General features: G+C 36.4%; 1 protein-coding gene across 10 annotated transcripts in view; it reads left to right on the top strand.

Annotated features, from left to right (window-relative positions):
• Positions 1-561: 561 nt before the first annotated feature.
• ECT2 (epithelial cell transforming 2) overlaps positions 562-16776 on the top strand; it is a 70970-nt gene continuing 54755 nt past the window's right edge. For 2 of the 10 annotated variants that reach the window (XM_024244793.3, XM_024244799.3), the window contains exons 1-12: positions 563-730; positions 4364-4515; positions 5153-5232; positions 5342-5434; positions 6840-7022; positions 8883-8972; positions 10069-10176; positions 11520-11593; positions 12331-12461; positions 12606-12721; positions 12825-12887; positions 14196-14418. In XM_024244793.3, the coding sequence (XP_024100561.2) occupies positions 4386-4515; positions 5153-5232; positions 5342-5434; positions 6840-7022; positions 8883-8972; positions 10069-10176; positions 11520-11593; positions 12331-12461; positions 12606-12721; positions 12825-12887; positions 14196-14418 (1291 nt within the window). In that variant the 5' untranslated portion in view covers positions 563-730; positions 4364-4385. Of the gene's footprint in view, positions 744-4363; positions 4516-5152; positions 5233-5341; positions 5435-6839; positions 7023-8882; positions 8973-10068; positions 10177-11519; positions 11594-12330; positions 12462-12605; positions 12722-12824; positions 12888-14195; positions 14419-16776 lie in introns of all 10 variants that reach the window. The other 8 variants (XM_054552999.2, XM_024244794.3, XM_024244796.3 and 5 more) reach the window with 8 other exon arrangements.

Genomic DNA, 16776 nt, shown 5'->3' on the forward strand with positions numbered 1-16776 from the left:
ATTCCCTAGATGGGAGCGCAGTGCTTTAAATAATAGGATTTAAATAAGCGGCTGCTGATTTCAAGTCCACCTGGGGAGTCCGAGTTCTAGGACCGGTCCTTGGCCCTGCCACACGCCAATACAACCATCAAAGTCAAAATCCCTTAACTCAAATTTAAATACATTCCTAAAGCAGAAAGCATCCCGATAGGAAAATCCTACAGCTCACAGCAAGCAGCAGGGAAACATTTATCTCTGGCGGCACTGATTTAAGATTAAAAGATTTGGTATCGTTTAAAAAAAAAAAAAAAGCTGGGTGGGGCCGAGGAGAATCCACCCAAACTTTCCTCAGGAAGTAGGATGTTTACTGAGTAAATATGCGGTAGTCACAGAAACACCTGCTACTCCTTTAAGACCTCAGGAGCCACCACCGCCACCTCCCGGCCACATCCGGGCACTTCTCTGCAAACTCCTGGCGTCCTGGCGTCCGAGCCGTTGGGCTTATTTGAAACACACGCACAACCAATCAAGCGGCGCCTGCCGGGAGGTGGAGAGCGTCGACCAATCACCGCCCCTCTGGAGACTCCTGCCTATGGGAAAGAGGTTGACATCACGCGCCAATCGGCATGGCTCTTAGAGAGAGCAGCTTACTTTTTGAATCGGTTGTGGCGGCCGCCGGCAAGGAATGGCGGTATCTGTGAGAGGAGTTGGTGTTTGAAGAGGTGAAACTCCTAGGGCTTTTTTGAGCGTGGTAAGGACTCTGTGTGAGTAAGAGAGGTGCAAGTGGGCGAGCGGCTCCAGACCCAAGGGCTCTTTTGCCTGTGGTCGACGTCTCCGCCCCTAGTGACCGCGAATTCCGGAGCGCCCCAGCTCGGGCTTCCCGGCTCCGGGAACTCCCTCGCCGCACCCCACCCCCAGCAGCCGGTCCCTGACGCGGAGTGGGAGCCCGAAGCCCCTAGTATTGCTGGGCATCTTCGCCCTCACCTGTTGGCTCTTTTGGACTGAAGAGTGTGGGTGAAGGGAGGGAGTTGGGAAAGGGATTTTGGTAAATCGCGCAGCCCTGTGGCTTTGGGGGCCGGCACTTGCAGCCTTTGGGGGCTTATCTCAGAGTGCGCTGTGGTTTTATTCTAGGATTCATCCCGGCTTCTTTGCGGGAAGTTCAGTTTTTCATTTTTGCAAGATAAATCCAGGCCATCCGCCCTTCGTCCTCCCCAGCCACCCGGCACAGATGTGTCTGGCTTAGTGGTTAAAGGCGCAGCCTCTGAATTCAGCCGGGCTTTGAATACCTCTTTTACCCCTTACTAAGAGTTTGACTTAGGGGAAGTTGCTTAACCTCTCTGTTCCTACGTTTCTTTATCTATACATTGAAAATAATAGTACCTGCTTCTTAGGATTACTGCAGAGATTAAAAGGTTTAGGACAATGTCTGCCACGTATTAAGCGTTAAGTAAATGTCCGTTGTTAATAGTAATGTTATTGTTAATAACACCACCATTATATCTAGGATTGCATTTTAGTCCTTCACCTTGGAAGATGATTGCCTAAAAAGTATTTAAGTAAAAGGAAACTTGAATGTTTGTTTACATGGCAAATTTTATCTCTGGGATAAAAGGGGGCATGTGTTATAGTGTGTTTAGTTAGAAGCTCCTTGGGTCTGTTCTTGGGTGAGAAGCCGTGTAGGTTTATGAACACTGATCCTATTGTGCTTATTTTAAAGGCTTCTGGAATACAGTAATTTGAAAAAAAGTGATTAATGTATTTCCATTTCTAATCAGACTGTTGGATGTTAGTTATGTCATCAAGTTACCGTAATGCTCTCTTTTTCTCTATAAATTTTGAAGCTGTTTTGGCAATAAATTGATCATGTACAGTATCATCAGGGACAATTTTAATTATTAGTCATCTGCTTTTGATCATCTGCTATGCTCCCTCCCTTTTATTAATCATCTGCTTTTGATCATTTGCTGTGCTCCTTCTTAAAGAGGGAGGCATAGGAGAAGAACGTAAATACTTTCAAAAAAAATTTTTTTTTTAGACGGTGTCTACCTCTTGTCACCTAGAGTGCAGTGGCACAATCTCGGCTCACTGCAACCTCTGCCTCCCGGGTTCAAGCGATTCTCCTGCCTCAGCCTCCTGAGTAGTTGGGATTACAGGTGCCTGCCACCACGACCAGCTAATTTTTGTATTTTTAGTAGAGACGGGGTTTCACTGTGTTGGCCAGGCTGGTCTCGAACTCCTGACCTCGTGATCCGCCCGCCTTGGCCTCCCAAAGTTCTAGGATTACAAGTGTGAGCCACCGCGCCCGGCCTTTCAAATGGTATTTTTGATTTCCCTCTTCCAGTCCTTAAAGCAGGTTAGCTCATCTCCTGACTTTTTTTTTTTTAAACATTCTTTTAAGGGGACTTTGAATGAAAGCCACTTTAATGCCTTTTCATTGGAAATGGTTGAGTGTAGAAGACTTAAAATAATAGGGCTGGATAAAATTTATCATTGATTCTAAATTAAGACTGTTACAACTATTGGACCGCTCCTTTGGAGAGCCTTAGAATAATGATTGACATGGATGTATGGTAAAGCCATAAGAAATATCCATATTGTGAATATTACATGAGAATAGTTGTTTGTTCACTTTAAGACATCTATTCAGTTTTCATCTTAACTAGATTTGAGTTGTAGTACTATGTGTGTTCCACTAATGTGGAAACTGAGGTTTAACTGACTATGTGCAGGGCTGAGACAGGAAGCTGAGTTGCCTGATTTTGAAGTGTCACATAACAGCATACAGTTTAAACTGTTACTTTGCTAAGACTCTGGGGGAAGGTATTTGTATATTTTATTAATCTGAAGAAGTAGGAAAGGGGAAAGTCTGACATGTAGCTCTCGTTAAAGGTGGGTTCTCTGTATATTTGCCTAATATTTTAGAAATTTACTCTCAGTAAAGTTGACTTATTGAAAATTGATAAAAAATCTCTAAAAAAATTTTTTTAGAGAGACAGGGTCTTGCTCTGTCACCTAGGCTGGAGTGCAGTGGTGGTGGGATCACAGCTCACTGCAACCTCAAACTCCTGGGTTCAAGTGATTCCCCCACCTCAGCCTCTTGAGTAGCTACTATAGGCACCTGCCACCCACACCTGGCTAATTTTTAAATTTTTTGTAGAGATGGGGTCTTGCTATGTTGCCCAGTCTGGTGTTGAAATCCTGGCCTCAAGTGATCCTCCTGCCTTGGCCTCCCAAAGTGCTGGGATTTCAGACGTGAGCCACCCAACCCACCCTGATGAAAACTTGTTAAACCTTTTATTCCCTGTCTGGCTTTTAAACTCTTCTTAAGTCCTGGAAAACTTAAAAAAGGATTTTCTTTCGTAGTCCAGAGTTATATTGGCACTTACCCATGCATAATTGTTTTGTCAAACCTTTTAGGGGAGAGGTGTTTTTAAAGAATTATGAAAATACTGACAAGGGAGCAGCCCAATTATACCGGAGAGGTTTAGAGACATCCACAGAGGATGAGTCAAGAGTGATGGATTGGGGGTTGGAAGACAAGATAGGTGGAGAGTCGAGCACTAAATGCAAATAGATGTGATGTAAATTACGATTTGTGCGTGAAAAATAGCTAAGAAATTCATTGTTGCTGTTGCATAGATTGTATAGGAACTGGGGTAGTTACAGATGGTGAGGGTGAATAGTTAGGCGGGGACCAAATTGTGAACTTGGTGGTGAATTTGGACTTGGACATATAAGGAGTACTCACGGAAGTTGTTAAGCAGGGAAGTGATATGGTCACATTTGTATTTAGGTGCATATTCCTGTAAACCATGTGGAGAGTGATTTCTAAGGAAACTGATGATAAAGTTGTGTGGAGCTGTTTTATTAGACCAAGTGACCATTGTGTCATTGAGCGTATAGAGAAGGGGGGCCAGATTCCAGAGATATTTGAGGTGGGATTGATAGGAATTTTGGGGAGGGAAATGTGGGAGAGGAAAAAATAAGGATAGATCACAGATTTTTGGCTAGGATTTTTGTGGGAGGTGTGTTATGGTGGTGTTATAAGTGAATATAGGAAGAGAAATTGGTTGAGGGCAAAGGTGTGGAGAAGGGAGGTAGAATAATATTTATGACTACAGTTGAGTGTTTGTTGTATGTCTAGTAATGTTCTATGTGCTTTTGATACATCGTTATTTTTATTATATTCCTGTGAGTAAGGTATTAGTATGTTTATTTTACAGAAAAAGAAACTGAGGCTCAGAGAAGGTCAGTGACTTTCTTTGGTTCATTAAAAAAATGGATAATAATACTTTTTATAAATTCTAGGTAAAAAGAGCCTCTAATACTTACTTTTGCCCAATGACCATGTTTATGTATTTTTATTCAAATTTTATTTTTTCAGCTGATTTAGAAGAATACAAATCATGGCTGAAAATAGTGTATTAACATCCACTACTGGGAGGACTAGCTTGGCAGACTCTTCCATTTTTGATTCTAAAGTTACTGAGCTTTCCAAGGAAAACTTACTTATTGGATCTACTTCATATGTAGAAGGTAAACCTGTTACCTGCTTTAAAACAATCAATTTCTATTTTAATTCTAAACTTACTAGTGACTTTCTTATGATTTAATTTTAATACCAACTGTAATGCTAGAGCACAGGTATTAAGTAAATATTTGTTTACAGAATCCCTTTACACTGTGTCATTTTTCTGATTATTATTTGGGTTATTTGTATGCTTTACAGCTTTGAAAAGGGAGGCATCTTAATTTGGATATTCCTTTTTCTGTATGTGAGGGCAGTCTAGCTACAGCATTGTTAGCTAGAAGTTATAGAGTCATGACTGGTTAGGTGAAGAGCTACTTTTTCTTTTGCCACTTTATAAATGGGTTTTTCCTAAAATTATATGCACTATTGAGGAGGATGACTATGTAAGATAGCGCATTCTCTGGCTAGGAGGAATGCTGATGTTTGTATACCCTTCTGCAATATGGTTTCTCTTTCTCTAAAGTGATATATAGCCAAATATTTTTGTAATAAGTTGGGAGTTGAGTCCTATTAAATTTAGAGAAAGTTATGATTCCCTCAAAGATGTAATACATACCAGATATAGCCAAAAGAGCGATAAGGAGCTACTGATTGTGATGTTAATACATGACAAACATATTGAAACATTTTAAATTTTAACAGAAGAGATGCCTCAGATTGAAACAAGAGTGATACTGGTTCAAGAAGCTGGAAAACAAGAAGAACTTATAAAAGCCTTAAAGGTACGAAGTTTTAGGTTTTAGTTTTTTTTTTGTAATGCAATTTTCTTCCATCAGTGTGTAAATAGTTTCATAGCTTTCTTAACCTCATACTTAAGTCTCTTTTCCACAGACTATTAAAATAATGGAAGTCCCTGTTATAAAGATAAAAGAAAGTTGTCCTGGAAAATCGGATGAAAAATTAATAAAAAGTGTTATTAATATGGTAGGTCAAAGCAACTCATTGCATGTGGCATGCTGCACTTCCCTTGATTGTATTATTCTACTTGCTGGTGATTGGAATTAGGCACAAGGTGTATTTTGTGCAATCTGAAGCTTAACAAATAGAAACTGTTTTATACTTTTTAACTCCTTAGCTTCTTTTTTCTCATTCATTTTATATTTAGTCTAAATTCTTGCTGTATTTCCAAAATTATAAATCACAGTAATTTATAATCAGGGAATTTGCCTCAGCATACGAAATAATCTAATTCTGGAATCCAGCTGTTTTAGTTTGCTAGGCTGCCAAAACAAAATAACACATAGTTAATTGCTTAAACAATAGAAATTTCTTTTCTTACAGTTCTGGAGACTAGAAGTCCAAGATTAAGGTGTGTGTAGGTTTAGTTTCTCTTGAGGCCTCTCGCCTTGGCTTGCAGTGTCCTTTTGCTGTCCTCACATGGCCTTTCTTCTGTGTGTCCTTGCATCCCTGGTGTTTCTTCTTATTGGGACACCAGATTGGATTAGGGCCCACCCCTAGATCTCATTTAACCTTAATTACCTCTTTAAAGTCCTTATCTCCAAATATAGTCACATTCTACGGACTTCATTCTTCATTCTAGGTTAGGGCTTCAACATGAATTTTGGGGGTACATAATTTAGCACATCACACCAGCCTTGCAAATAAAATTCAAATAATTTACTGACCCATTTTGAGTTTTTTTAAATTTTTTTTTTTTTTAATTCAACACGAGTTACAAGAGTTATATAGGTACTTTAGTATCTTCATTATTTTTCGTGGATGTATAAAGTGTTTACTGTAAGTAACTTGCCTTTTTATATCCTACTTTTGCCATGCTGCAACTGCTACATATTGCACATCTTTCTCTTATTTCTTACATATCTACTGAAATGATTATGCTGATTTTCCTTTCTGTAAGTATTAAGTGCTATAGTATTATTTTCCTATTTTCTGAAGATAGTTAATTTGAACAATAAGAACTTTATGTATGGTATCATTTTCTTGGTCAGTAGTGGATATCTTTCTAATGCATCTTGATATCAAAATGCATGGACTTAAAAACTTTAGCATCCTAATTTTATGGAACTTATGCATACTCGATGATTTATGACTAATAAGTAATGTCAGAATTTTGCCTTTATAATACTGATCTTTAAAATTTAAGAACTTAATTTGAATGGAGATATGTATATGTAAAAATGTAAGTACGTAAAGAAATATGGTTGTTCATTAAGTGTAATGCTGATTATTGTGTGACAGAAACTGATTTTCTACAAATATAAACATGTTAAAGTTGATATTGAATTGATTGTTAAGCCATATTTAGAGAGACAGCTGGATTGTTTGATATATAAATAATTTTTATTTCTGCTAACTATATGATGAAAAGGACATTAAAGTGGGCTTTGTAAAGATGGAGTCAGTGGAAGAATTTGAAGATTTGGATTCTCCAGAATTTGAAAATGTATTCGTAGTCACGGACTTTCAGGATTCTGTCTTTAATGACCTCTACAAGGCTGATTGTAGAGTTATTGGACCACCAGTTGTATTAAATTGTTCACAAAAAGGAGAGGTAAGCATATATATTTATTGTGACTTTTCAAGTTTAAATTTTTATTAATGAATTTTAATTAGCAAAAAATTTATTTGGAAAAATCTCATTGATTGTTGAGAGTAAAATATTTAGAATATGAATAATAGTGGCTATTCTAATGTGGTCCTTTAATTCCTCCATTTAAACTTAGTAGTGAAAAGCTAAGGCCTTTGAAAGTTAAATAATGATAACTGTACATATGCATATACACAGACAAATACATAGTCTTTTTTTTTTTTTTTTTTTTTTTGAGACGGAGTCTCGCTCTGTGCCCAGGCTGGAGTGCAGTGGCGCGATCTCGGCTTACTGCAAGCTCCGTCCCCTGGGTTCACACCATTCTCCTGCCTCAGCCTCCGGAATAGCTGGGACTACAGGTGCCCGCCACCATGCTCGGCTAATTTTTTGTATTTTTAGTAGAGATGGGGTTTCACCGTGTTAGCCAGGATGGTCTTGATCTCCTGACCTCGTGATCCACCCGCCTTGGACTCCCAGTGCTGGGATTACAGGCATGAGCCACTGCGCCCGGCCTATACACAATCTTAATACCACAATGTGTTAGAGAAGATTACTTGCTTAAACTTGGGTTCCAGAAATTTATACATGTACATAAACTTTTATTTTTCTCAACACAGGACAGATGCCACAGTTCCATTTTTATCAGTTACTGTATAACTTAAAATTCAAAAATTATTTTAGCTTCTTGTATTTATTTATTTATTTAATAAATACATGATCTCTGCTCACTGCAACCTCTGCTTTCTCAGGTTCAAGTGATCCTTCTGCCTCAGCCTCCCAAGTAGCTGGGACTGCAGGTGCATGCCACCACGCCTGGCTAAGTTTTTTCTATTTTTACTAGAGACAGGATTTCACCATGTTGGCCAAGCTGGTCTTGAGCTCCTGACCTCACGTGATCTTCCTGCCTCTGCCTCCCAAAGTGTTGAGATTACAGGTGTGAGCCACCGTGCCCAGCCGCTTTTTGGTTTTAAACAGCATTTCAATATAAGTCATATGAGAGTTAGTCCCTATTTGGTTTTATTGCTGTCTTGGCATTCTTAAGTTTACCTTATTTACTTAAAATTGCTTAGGTCTTTGTACTTCTGTTGTTATACATGTTAGTAATAACAAGCACATGTTAACCTTCAATTCTCTAACATTTTGATTAGGAGTGGTTGGTTTCAAAACCCAAATAAACTTTAAAAGACCAAATTTTGAAAAATGATCTTATATAATGATGAAAATCAAATTTATTCTTTTATTATTTTTAAACCATTCTCTTTTATACACACACACACACACACATGCACACAAAACCGTTGGGTAAATTATTTACTGAATATCACCATTTATTAGCTTAAAGATTAGAATTATATTTGGTTTAAGTGTATGTATTATATTTACTCAGTGTTTATTATAAAATGTCTCTGACCTGTTTTAATAACAGGTCAGAGACATTTAATAACTGTTTTAATAACCTGTTTTAATAATTAATTAAAGGATTTTAATTAATTAGAATCCTTTATAGTAGTGTATGGAGTCTGAAAACTTTGCTTATAGTCAGTACTTCTTGTCTGTCAGAGTGCATTTAATATTTGTTTAATTTGATGAGACTAAAGTGTGTTTAGATTATGTATATTGCATATGATTAAGGAATGGGGAAATATTTTTATTGGGAAACTTGCTATCTTTTTGCTGTTTTTTTGTTGCATATTGAAGAATGCCAGTAAATCTTTGGATTGGGAAAGTTGAATGGCAAGAGGGGAAATATATTTAGCTTGAGAAAGTTGTGTTGTATTTTCTACTAAAGAGAAAGCTCACATTTAAAATTGTTGTATCCTTCAGCCTTTGCCATTTTCATGTCGCCCGTTGTATTGTACAAGTATGATGAATCTAGTACTATGCTTTACTGGATTTAGGAAAAAAGAAGAACTAGTAAGTATTACGAAACAAATTCAAAGCATATTTTTTACAGCAAAATAAATTAAAATTGGCTTTTTTTTTCCTTTTTAGTATTATGGTTTTATTTTTAAAATATTGAAGGATAACTTATTATGGCTATACCAGATTTTAAATTTTGTGAAGAAACAAATCCTGAAGAGCCTTATAAAGAGACCAGTGTTTTGTCTAGGCTGGCTGATATGAATTAATAGAAAGATTTCATAGCAATTCTGTTTGACTGTCTTGTTACCATATTGGCTACATTGGTTATTTAAAGTTTTTGTTTATACATTGCAATTTCTTATTATACAATTTCAGCCTTAAAGTATTCCATTGCCCTAGGGAATTCATAGAACGTTCCTTTTTTATTTTTATTTTTATTTTTTATTTTATTTTTTTTGAGATGAGTCTTGCTGTGTCACCCAGGCTGGAGTGCAGTGGCGCAATCTCGGCTCACTGCAAACTCCGCCTCCCAGGTTCACGCCATTCTCTTGCCTCAGCCTCCCGAGTAGCTGGGACTAGAGGCACCCGCCACCATGCCCGGCTAATTTTTTTGTAGTTTTAGTAGAGACGGGGTTTCACCGTGTTAGCCAGGATGGTCTTGATCTCCTCACCTCGTGATCTGCTCGCCTCAGCCTCCCAAAGTGCTGGGATTACAGGCGTGAGCCACCACGCCCAGCCAGAAAGTTCTTTCTTTGGTCCACAATACTTTGTTGTTGGAACTGTTGGGTATTACTCCAATTTTGTGGGAAGAGTCTTGATGTGATAAAACTTGGTATTTTTTTTAAAAAAAACAATATATTTACACAGTATGGTATTAAAAAGCAATATATTTAGGCCATAGGAAAGGCGGTTGTTTAACTTACTTTTGTGTGAAATCTTTACTAATCCCACCTCTATAATTTTGCCTGTGTTAATAGGCAAACTAATCTTTTTTATACTTATTTTGACATAAAATTTAATAGCTTTATAAAAATCCTGTATTTTATAAATAGAAAGTATTTAGCAAATGCTAAATGAGGGGTAAACATAGTTTAAAATTTTGTTCAAATTAACCATAAAGTCAATGTTGCTTAATTTTTCTTTTGAGGTCAGGTTGGTGACATTGGTCCATCACATGGGTGGAGTTATTCGAAAAGACTTTAATTCAAAAGTTACACATTTGGTGGCAAATTGTACACAAGGAGAAAAATTCAGGGTATGTAAACTTGGGTATTTTTGTGTATTTTAATACAGCATTATTTTGGCATGGGTTTAATAATAGCAGTCTTTTATCTATTTCTTCCACAATTAAAGAACAGAAACTCAATTTTTGCTGAGTATATTTAGTAAAAAATTTTAAATCATAAGAGTGGTTAAGTTTTCTTTCTTTCTTTTTTTTTTTTTTTTTTAAATAGAGATGGGGTCTTGCTCTGTTACCCAGGCTGCTTTTGAACTCCTGGGCTTAAGTGATCCTCCTGCCTTGGCTTCCCAAAGTGTTGAGATTACATATGTGAGCCACCAGGCCCGGCCAAGAGTGGTTAAGTTTTAAGTAGGCAATGGAACTTGAGTGAGGTGTTGAAAGATGACTAGGATCGTGGGGGTTGGTAAATGAATAACACTGTAGGAATTGCAAAAGTAGGTAATTCATTCTTGTCTAAGTGCCTTTTTTTTTTTTTTTTTTTTGAGACTGAGTCTCGCTGTGTCACCCAGGCTGGAGTGCAGTGGCGCCATCTCAGCTCACTGCAAGCTCCGCCTCCCGGGTTCACGCCATTTTCCTGCCTCAGGCTCCTGAGTAGCTGGGACTACAGGTGCGCACCACCATGCCCGGCTAATTTTTGTAGTTTTCATAGAGACAGGGTTTCACCATATTGGCCAGGGTGGTCTCAAACTCCCGACCTCAGGTGATCCGCCTGCCTCGGCCTCCCAAAGTGCTGGGATTACAGGCGTGAGCCACTGCGCCTGGCCGTCTAAGTGCCCTTTATAAGAACAGAGCTCTGCTCTTATAAAGTGGTTCTAAGATTTAATTTGTGAATATTATAATAGGAGAAAATACTCTTATTAGGATTGAATCTTAGTTTAAGATTATAGTTGAATGTCTTAGCAAGAGTTTATCATTTTTTCTTAGTCTCCCTTAGTGTATTTGTGTAGCAAATGGTAATTTTAGTGTACTCTTCAATTCACCCTAAATATTTCAACTCATATCTAAGGTTTTAGTGACTTAGTCGGATGTCTTCTTCTGTAGTGCCATCTCGAGGGTCATACTTCCAAGGAAGTAAACGTGAAGAAAGGAGAAGTAGAAATTTAATAAAGATGAACTTCAGAGATATATTTATTTAAAATAAAATAAGGAAACAGTTTGGACACCATGGAACTTGTTTTAAAGTTATTTTACCCTAACTTGTATGATTGGAAGATAGTTTGTTTGTTAATTTTTAAATTATTTTGTTACAAAGCAGATAAATAGTGATCTAAAACTGCAAAAAAGTATGTTAACTGTTTAGAACTTCCTTGAATACAGTTATTTAAGGAGAAAATTCGTTGTAATGTTTATATTTTTAGGTTGCTGTGAGTCTAGGTACTCCAATTATGAAGCCAGAATGGATTTATAAAGCTTGGGAAAGGCGGAATGAACAGTAAGTGTTTAGAAATTCAGTAGTTCATTATGTAAATTAAACATTCTGGTTTAAAGATAAATCCATGTGCTGAAAAAAGTAATTTCATAGATAGAAAAAATGAATTCAGTCTGAGTAGCGTGAGGAATAAAATCTAGGAAGAACAAATTATAAAAAATTATAAAAAATTGAAAATTGAAAGATATCTTTGATATCTTTGGATTTTACCTTGTGAAGTAATTTTGGCTATTATAAACATTCTGAAGTTATTGGATAATAGCTAAATAAATCTGGGTATTTGGATTTTGTCACATATTTTTAAAATTTTGTGTTGTCTGGTTACATTTTAATTGGGGCTTGAAATTTATTGCCTTGTTTTGCTTAGTTTTCCAAGCTCATGATTTCTTGCTGTGGCACTTCATTAATTAAGATTTCATAAAAGTTATCATTACTTAGATTTCATGAAAGCCTTGGAACACAGTACATATAAATCTTCAAATAACAGAGAAAAAGTTTGAATCTCTTGTAAAGCTTATCTGTGATCACATTTTGTCAGAAGTTACTTTTGGGATGACTGAGGACACATCATTTTTTTAAACTGAAGTTTTTGTGAACATTTCAGGACCAAATGTTAAATAGCTTCAATAGATAGATTACGCTAAGACTTTGAAAATTACTGTAGGTTGTAAATTGATATACCTAACACTTGAATTTAAGTTAAACTGGTTTTAGAAGAGTGTATTTTATTTTGTTTTTAGGGATTTCTGTGCAGCAGTTGATGACTTTAGAAATGAATTTAAAGTTCCTCCATTTCAAGATTGTATTTTAAGTTTCCTGGGATTTTCAGATGAAGAGAAAACCAATATGGAAGAAATGACTGAAATGCAAGGTAAAACTTAGCATAATCTAAATGTTATATCTATTTTAGTCCCTAGGCCTGCTTAATCACTTCCTGGTCAATATACCTCTTAAAAAATTTGAGTTTGGAAATAAATAGCTTGGCTTATTTATGCTTATGTGCATTCCTCTTTAGGAGGTAAATATTTACCGCTTGGAGATGAAAGATGCACTCACCTTGTAGTTGAAGAGAATATAGTAAAAGATCTTCCCTTTGAACCTTCAAAGAAACTTTATGTTGTCAAGCAAGAGGCAAGTAATTCTAGAATGAGGTTGGTTTTTAAAAACACTATTAATAGCTTCTCTGATAAAATAAATGTAAACTGTTTATTAAAATGTTTTTTCTCTCACCTAGTGGTTCTGGGGAAGCATTCAAATGGATGCCCGAGCTGGAGAAACTATGTATTTATATGAAAAGGTATGCTTTTAACCCCTTAGTTATTTGTTCTGTGAGCTTGATTGTTTGAAAATAACACTTTTCTGTGCAGAAGGTTTAGAGAGCATGTTTAGGAATTTCAGAATGATTAAAACAATTGGGATATCAAGTTATCTTAGTCTATGTAGATTTAAGTGGAACTATTCAATGTAATGTGTATTATTTTAACCTAATATATATTGTTCTGTGCTAATTCTTGGTAATAACAATACGAACAAGAACATCTCTATCTTCAGAAACTTAGACTTTTAATGGAAAGATAGATTTGTACATAGTTACGATGGGGAATGATGTGTGCCGCAATTGAGTAATGTATTTTAGGTAGCCTCACTCTGAGAGACTCAGGAGGGAATAAAAAGGTCAAATAAATGTTGACCCAACTTACTAGGCCAACTAGGTAAGGACATTCGTTAGAACCCCAATTGGGAGAGGGTATGAAAGCTTTGAGAGTACATTAAAATAACAAGTAGTTTAGTATGGCTTTAAAATACAGTGTGGGAAGGAAGGCCAACAGATAAAACTTAATGGATAGATAGAATCAAGAAGTTTTTAATACATTAATGAGCTTGGATATTATCCTATAAGTATTGGGAGCCATTGAAGAAGAATAAGGGGAGAGATGTCATTAAAAAGATGAGTTTCATACCAGAATATCATCAAGGAAAATCTAGTCTTTATGGTGGATCTTGGTGAATAGTGGTATCACTCACCAAAATGACAAAGTTATGGAAGTAGGCTTTAAGGGAAGATTTACTTCAGTTTAGGATTTAATAACTTTGAGTGGAATATTGAAGATGAGTTGTTTCTGTACAATCTATATAGTACCATATTGTGTTCTCTTCAGACTCTTCGAAATGTAAAGTTCTTAAAGTTTAAAAAGTACGCTTTAGATTTAGGGAGAGAACTCTTAAAAATCAAGTGTTACTCAGCAAATATTGGAAAGCATTGTGCCCAGGCACTGTGCTAGGGATACAGTGAACAGACTATGAATGGTTCCTGCCTTCGTGGAATTTATGGGCTAATGAAGGAGCAGGTAGTAAACAAGTTTACAGATGAAAATGTAATGGTGATAGTGGCTATAAAGAAAAATGAGGTGCTTGAGGTTAGACAGTTACAGTGGTCTCTCGACTATTATGTTTTATGAAACTTTTGAATTGCCTGGTAGAGTGTAGGGTTATAAAATTATTGTGCAAAATCCAGATTTTGTCAGACTTGTAAATACATTTTTTCTTGTTCCTGTCTCAGTAAAGAACCATGGAAGTAAATTGAGCTTTTGTGCTTTTGTTACAGGCAAATACGCCTGAGCTCAAGAAATCAGTGTCAATGCTTTCTCTAAATACCCCTAACAGCAATCGCAAACGACGTCGTTTAAAAGAAACACTTGCTCAGCTTTCAAGAGAGACAGACGTGTCACCATTTCCTCCCCGTAAGCGCCCATCAGCTGAGCATTCCCTTTCCATAGGGTCACTCCTAGATATCTCCAACACACCAGAGTCTAGCATTAACTATGGAGGTAATTCACATTCTTAAAAACTTGTCTTTAAAGTTTAGTGGAATGGAATAATTGTTAGACTATAGATAAATGCCTGATATAGTGAATATGAAAGCCTTTGCCTTTAATTACCTTTGTTCTAGCGGTAGAGAAAAGACACATGAATAGTTCAGCTTAATAATGTTGCAATTTAATGACTGCTTACTACATGCTAAATGCTTTATATGTTTTGTGTGTTTATAATAGATTTTATTATTCCTGTTTTACAGATGACTAAACTGAGATACAGAGAAGTTAAGTAATTTGTCCAGGGTCATATAACTAGAGAGTGATAGTGCTGTTCAAAACGCAAACAAAATCACAGGGGAGGTCACATAAATTACGGAGAAAATAGGTAGAATGAAGTCAGAGGAGGGTGAGTTCACTGTGCTGAACTGATACAGAAAGGCTCCTATAATTCTTCCTTGGTTATCAGTATTTCCCTCTCTTTTTGATTTTTAGTCTGTAAACAAATGTGTTTTCTAGATTTAAGAAACAAAAAAATCAAAATCTCCTCCGGACCTCATGACACTTCATTTATTGTCCCATTTTTCTGTTCGCTTTCACATCAGTATACTTAAAAGAATTACCTTGATCTATTGTCTCATTTCCTTGACTCTCATTGTCCTTTCAACCCATTCCAACTGATCTGCAGTCCTTGTTGAGGAGACAGTTTTTATGCATTCAACACGTGAATAGCTACTCCTTTATGGACACATTTTTTTTTTCTTTGCTTGTGTGATATTACTTACTCGTTTCTCATTCTCCTTGGCCTAACTTCTTTTTTTCTATTCTCAATGTTGTATGTTCCTCCTGAGTCATTGTTTCTTCTCTATTGTACTCTCCCTAAATTATCTTAGTAAATTCTATGGTTTTGAAAAACATTTGTATGCTGATGACTCCCAAATTTGTCCTCTTCCCTGTCAAGCTACCTACTTTGTACTTCCTTGTCCATGTCTAATAGACATCTTAAACCTAAGATAACCAAATTAGAACTCTGGATTCTGCCACTCTTAATTCCTCTGTTTCTTTGCTCTTCTTCATCAATCTTTTCTGTAAAAAGGATCTCTCTTAGATGATTGCAGTAGTCTCCTAAATAGTCTCTCCCTTTTAATTTGTGCCTTTCTATATGCAACACTTAGAAGAGTCTTTAAAAATATATAAATTAGATGATGCCACTCCTCTGCTTTAAAATCACTTAATGGCTTTCTATTACTGTAGCTTTTATGTAATCTTGCCCTCATCTGCCTAATCTCATGTGGTATTATGCTCTCTAATAATGCCTGTACTCTCTAATTATGCTCTCTAATAATGCCTGTACTCTCTAAGCTTCAGTCATACCATCTTTGTTATTCTTCAAATATTTTTAGTACATCCATACCTCAGGATTTTGTTGCTTACTCTCTCTGCCTCAAGGAAATCTGAGCGGATTGTCTGTAAAGTTAAATCCCTCCACTCCTTTCTGCCAATCCTGTGACCTGGTAGTTGTTTTTAGTAGTAGTTCTTACGATAGAAATTATAGTACTTGTTTACTTCTTTATTATTTGATTTGCTTCAAATAAGTAATCTTTAAGAGAACATGAACCTTGTCTGTCTTATTCTGTTTTATTCTCAGACCCTAGTATAAAGTGGGTATTCACTAAATACTTAAGGAAAGAATTGAAAGTGAATTTAAGGTTGGCCCATAAAAGTGAACTGAATTTGAGAATATAAAGAGGGGCAAATATACAGATAATAGCATACAAATTGAGTTTTTAGGGAATAACGGATAGATCAGTTCGCTTGGAATGTGGAGGAGTAATAGTTAAATTAAAAATGTTAATTGATGCCTAATATTAGATCACTTTCAAATAAGACTAATATCTGAACTGTATATTGTCATCAACAAGGAATTTTAGAAACTCCTTGAGCAGCAGAGAAATTGATTGAATAGATAATTCATAGAGAGTTGTTCTGAAGAATGAGTAGAAGGAAGGCGGTTTGGAGACAATCAGACCATGATGTAATCTATTACAGTCGCTTCGGCCGTGAAATAATAAGGTGCTGAACCAGAGTATGTGGTGGTTGGAAAGAAAAGTGAGAAGCACTGGAGAAATATTGGTAGAATAAAGTAATAGAGAGGAAATAAAAAGAGATGAAGGCAAATTACTAATTTAAATGAAAGAAATGTTGCCTTGGCATAGATAGGAAGTTTATATTTTGGAGGGAGGTAGTGAAGTTTTAGAGAAATCCAAGTTATGTTAAGGCAGAACTATCCAGTAAGCATTTGGAAAAGTTGAACCAGCTTGAGAGGGAGATCATGATTAGATCTGAGAATGCACTAGTTTTATAATCATAATG

The sequence above is a fragment of the Pongo abelii genome, chromosome 2 (assembly GCF_028885655.2).
Source record: "Pongo abelii isolate AG06213 chromosome 2, NHGRI_mPonAbe1-v2.0_pri, whole genome shotgun sequence".
In the NCBI taxonomy this organism is placed as follows: domain Eukaryota; kingdom Metazoa; phylum Chordata; class Mammalia; order Primates; family Hominidae; genus Pongo; species Pongo abelii.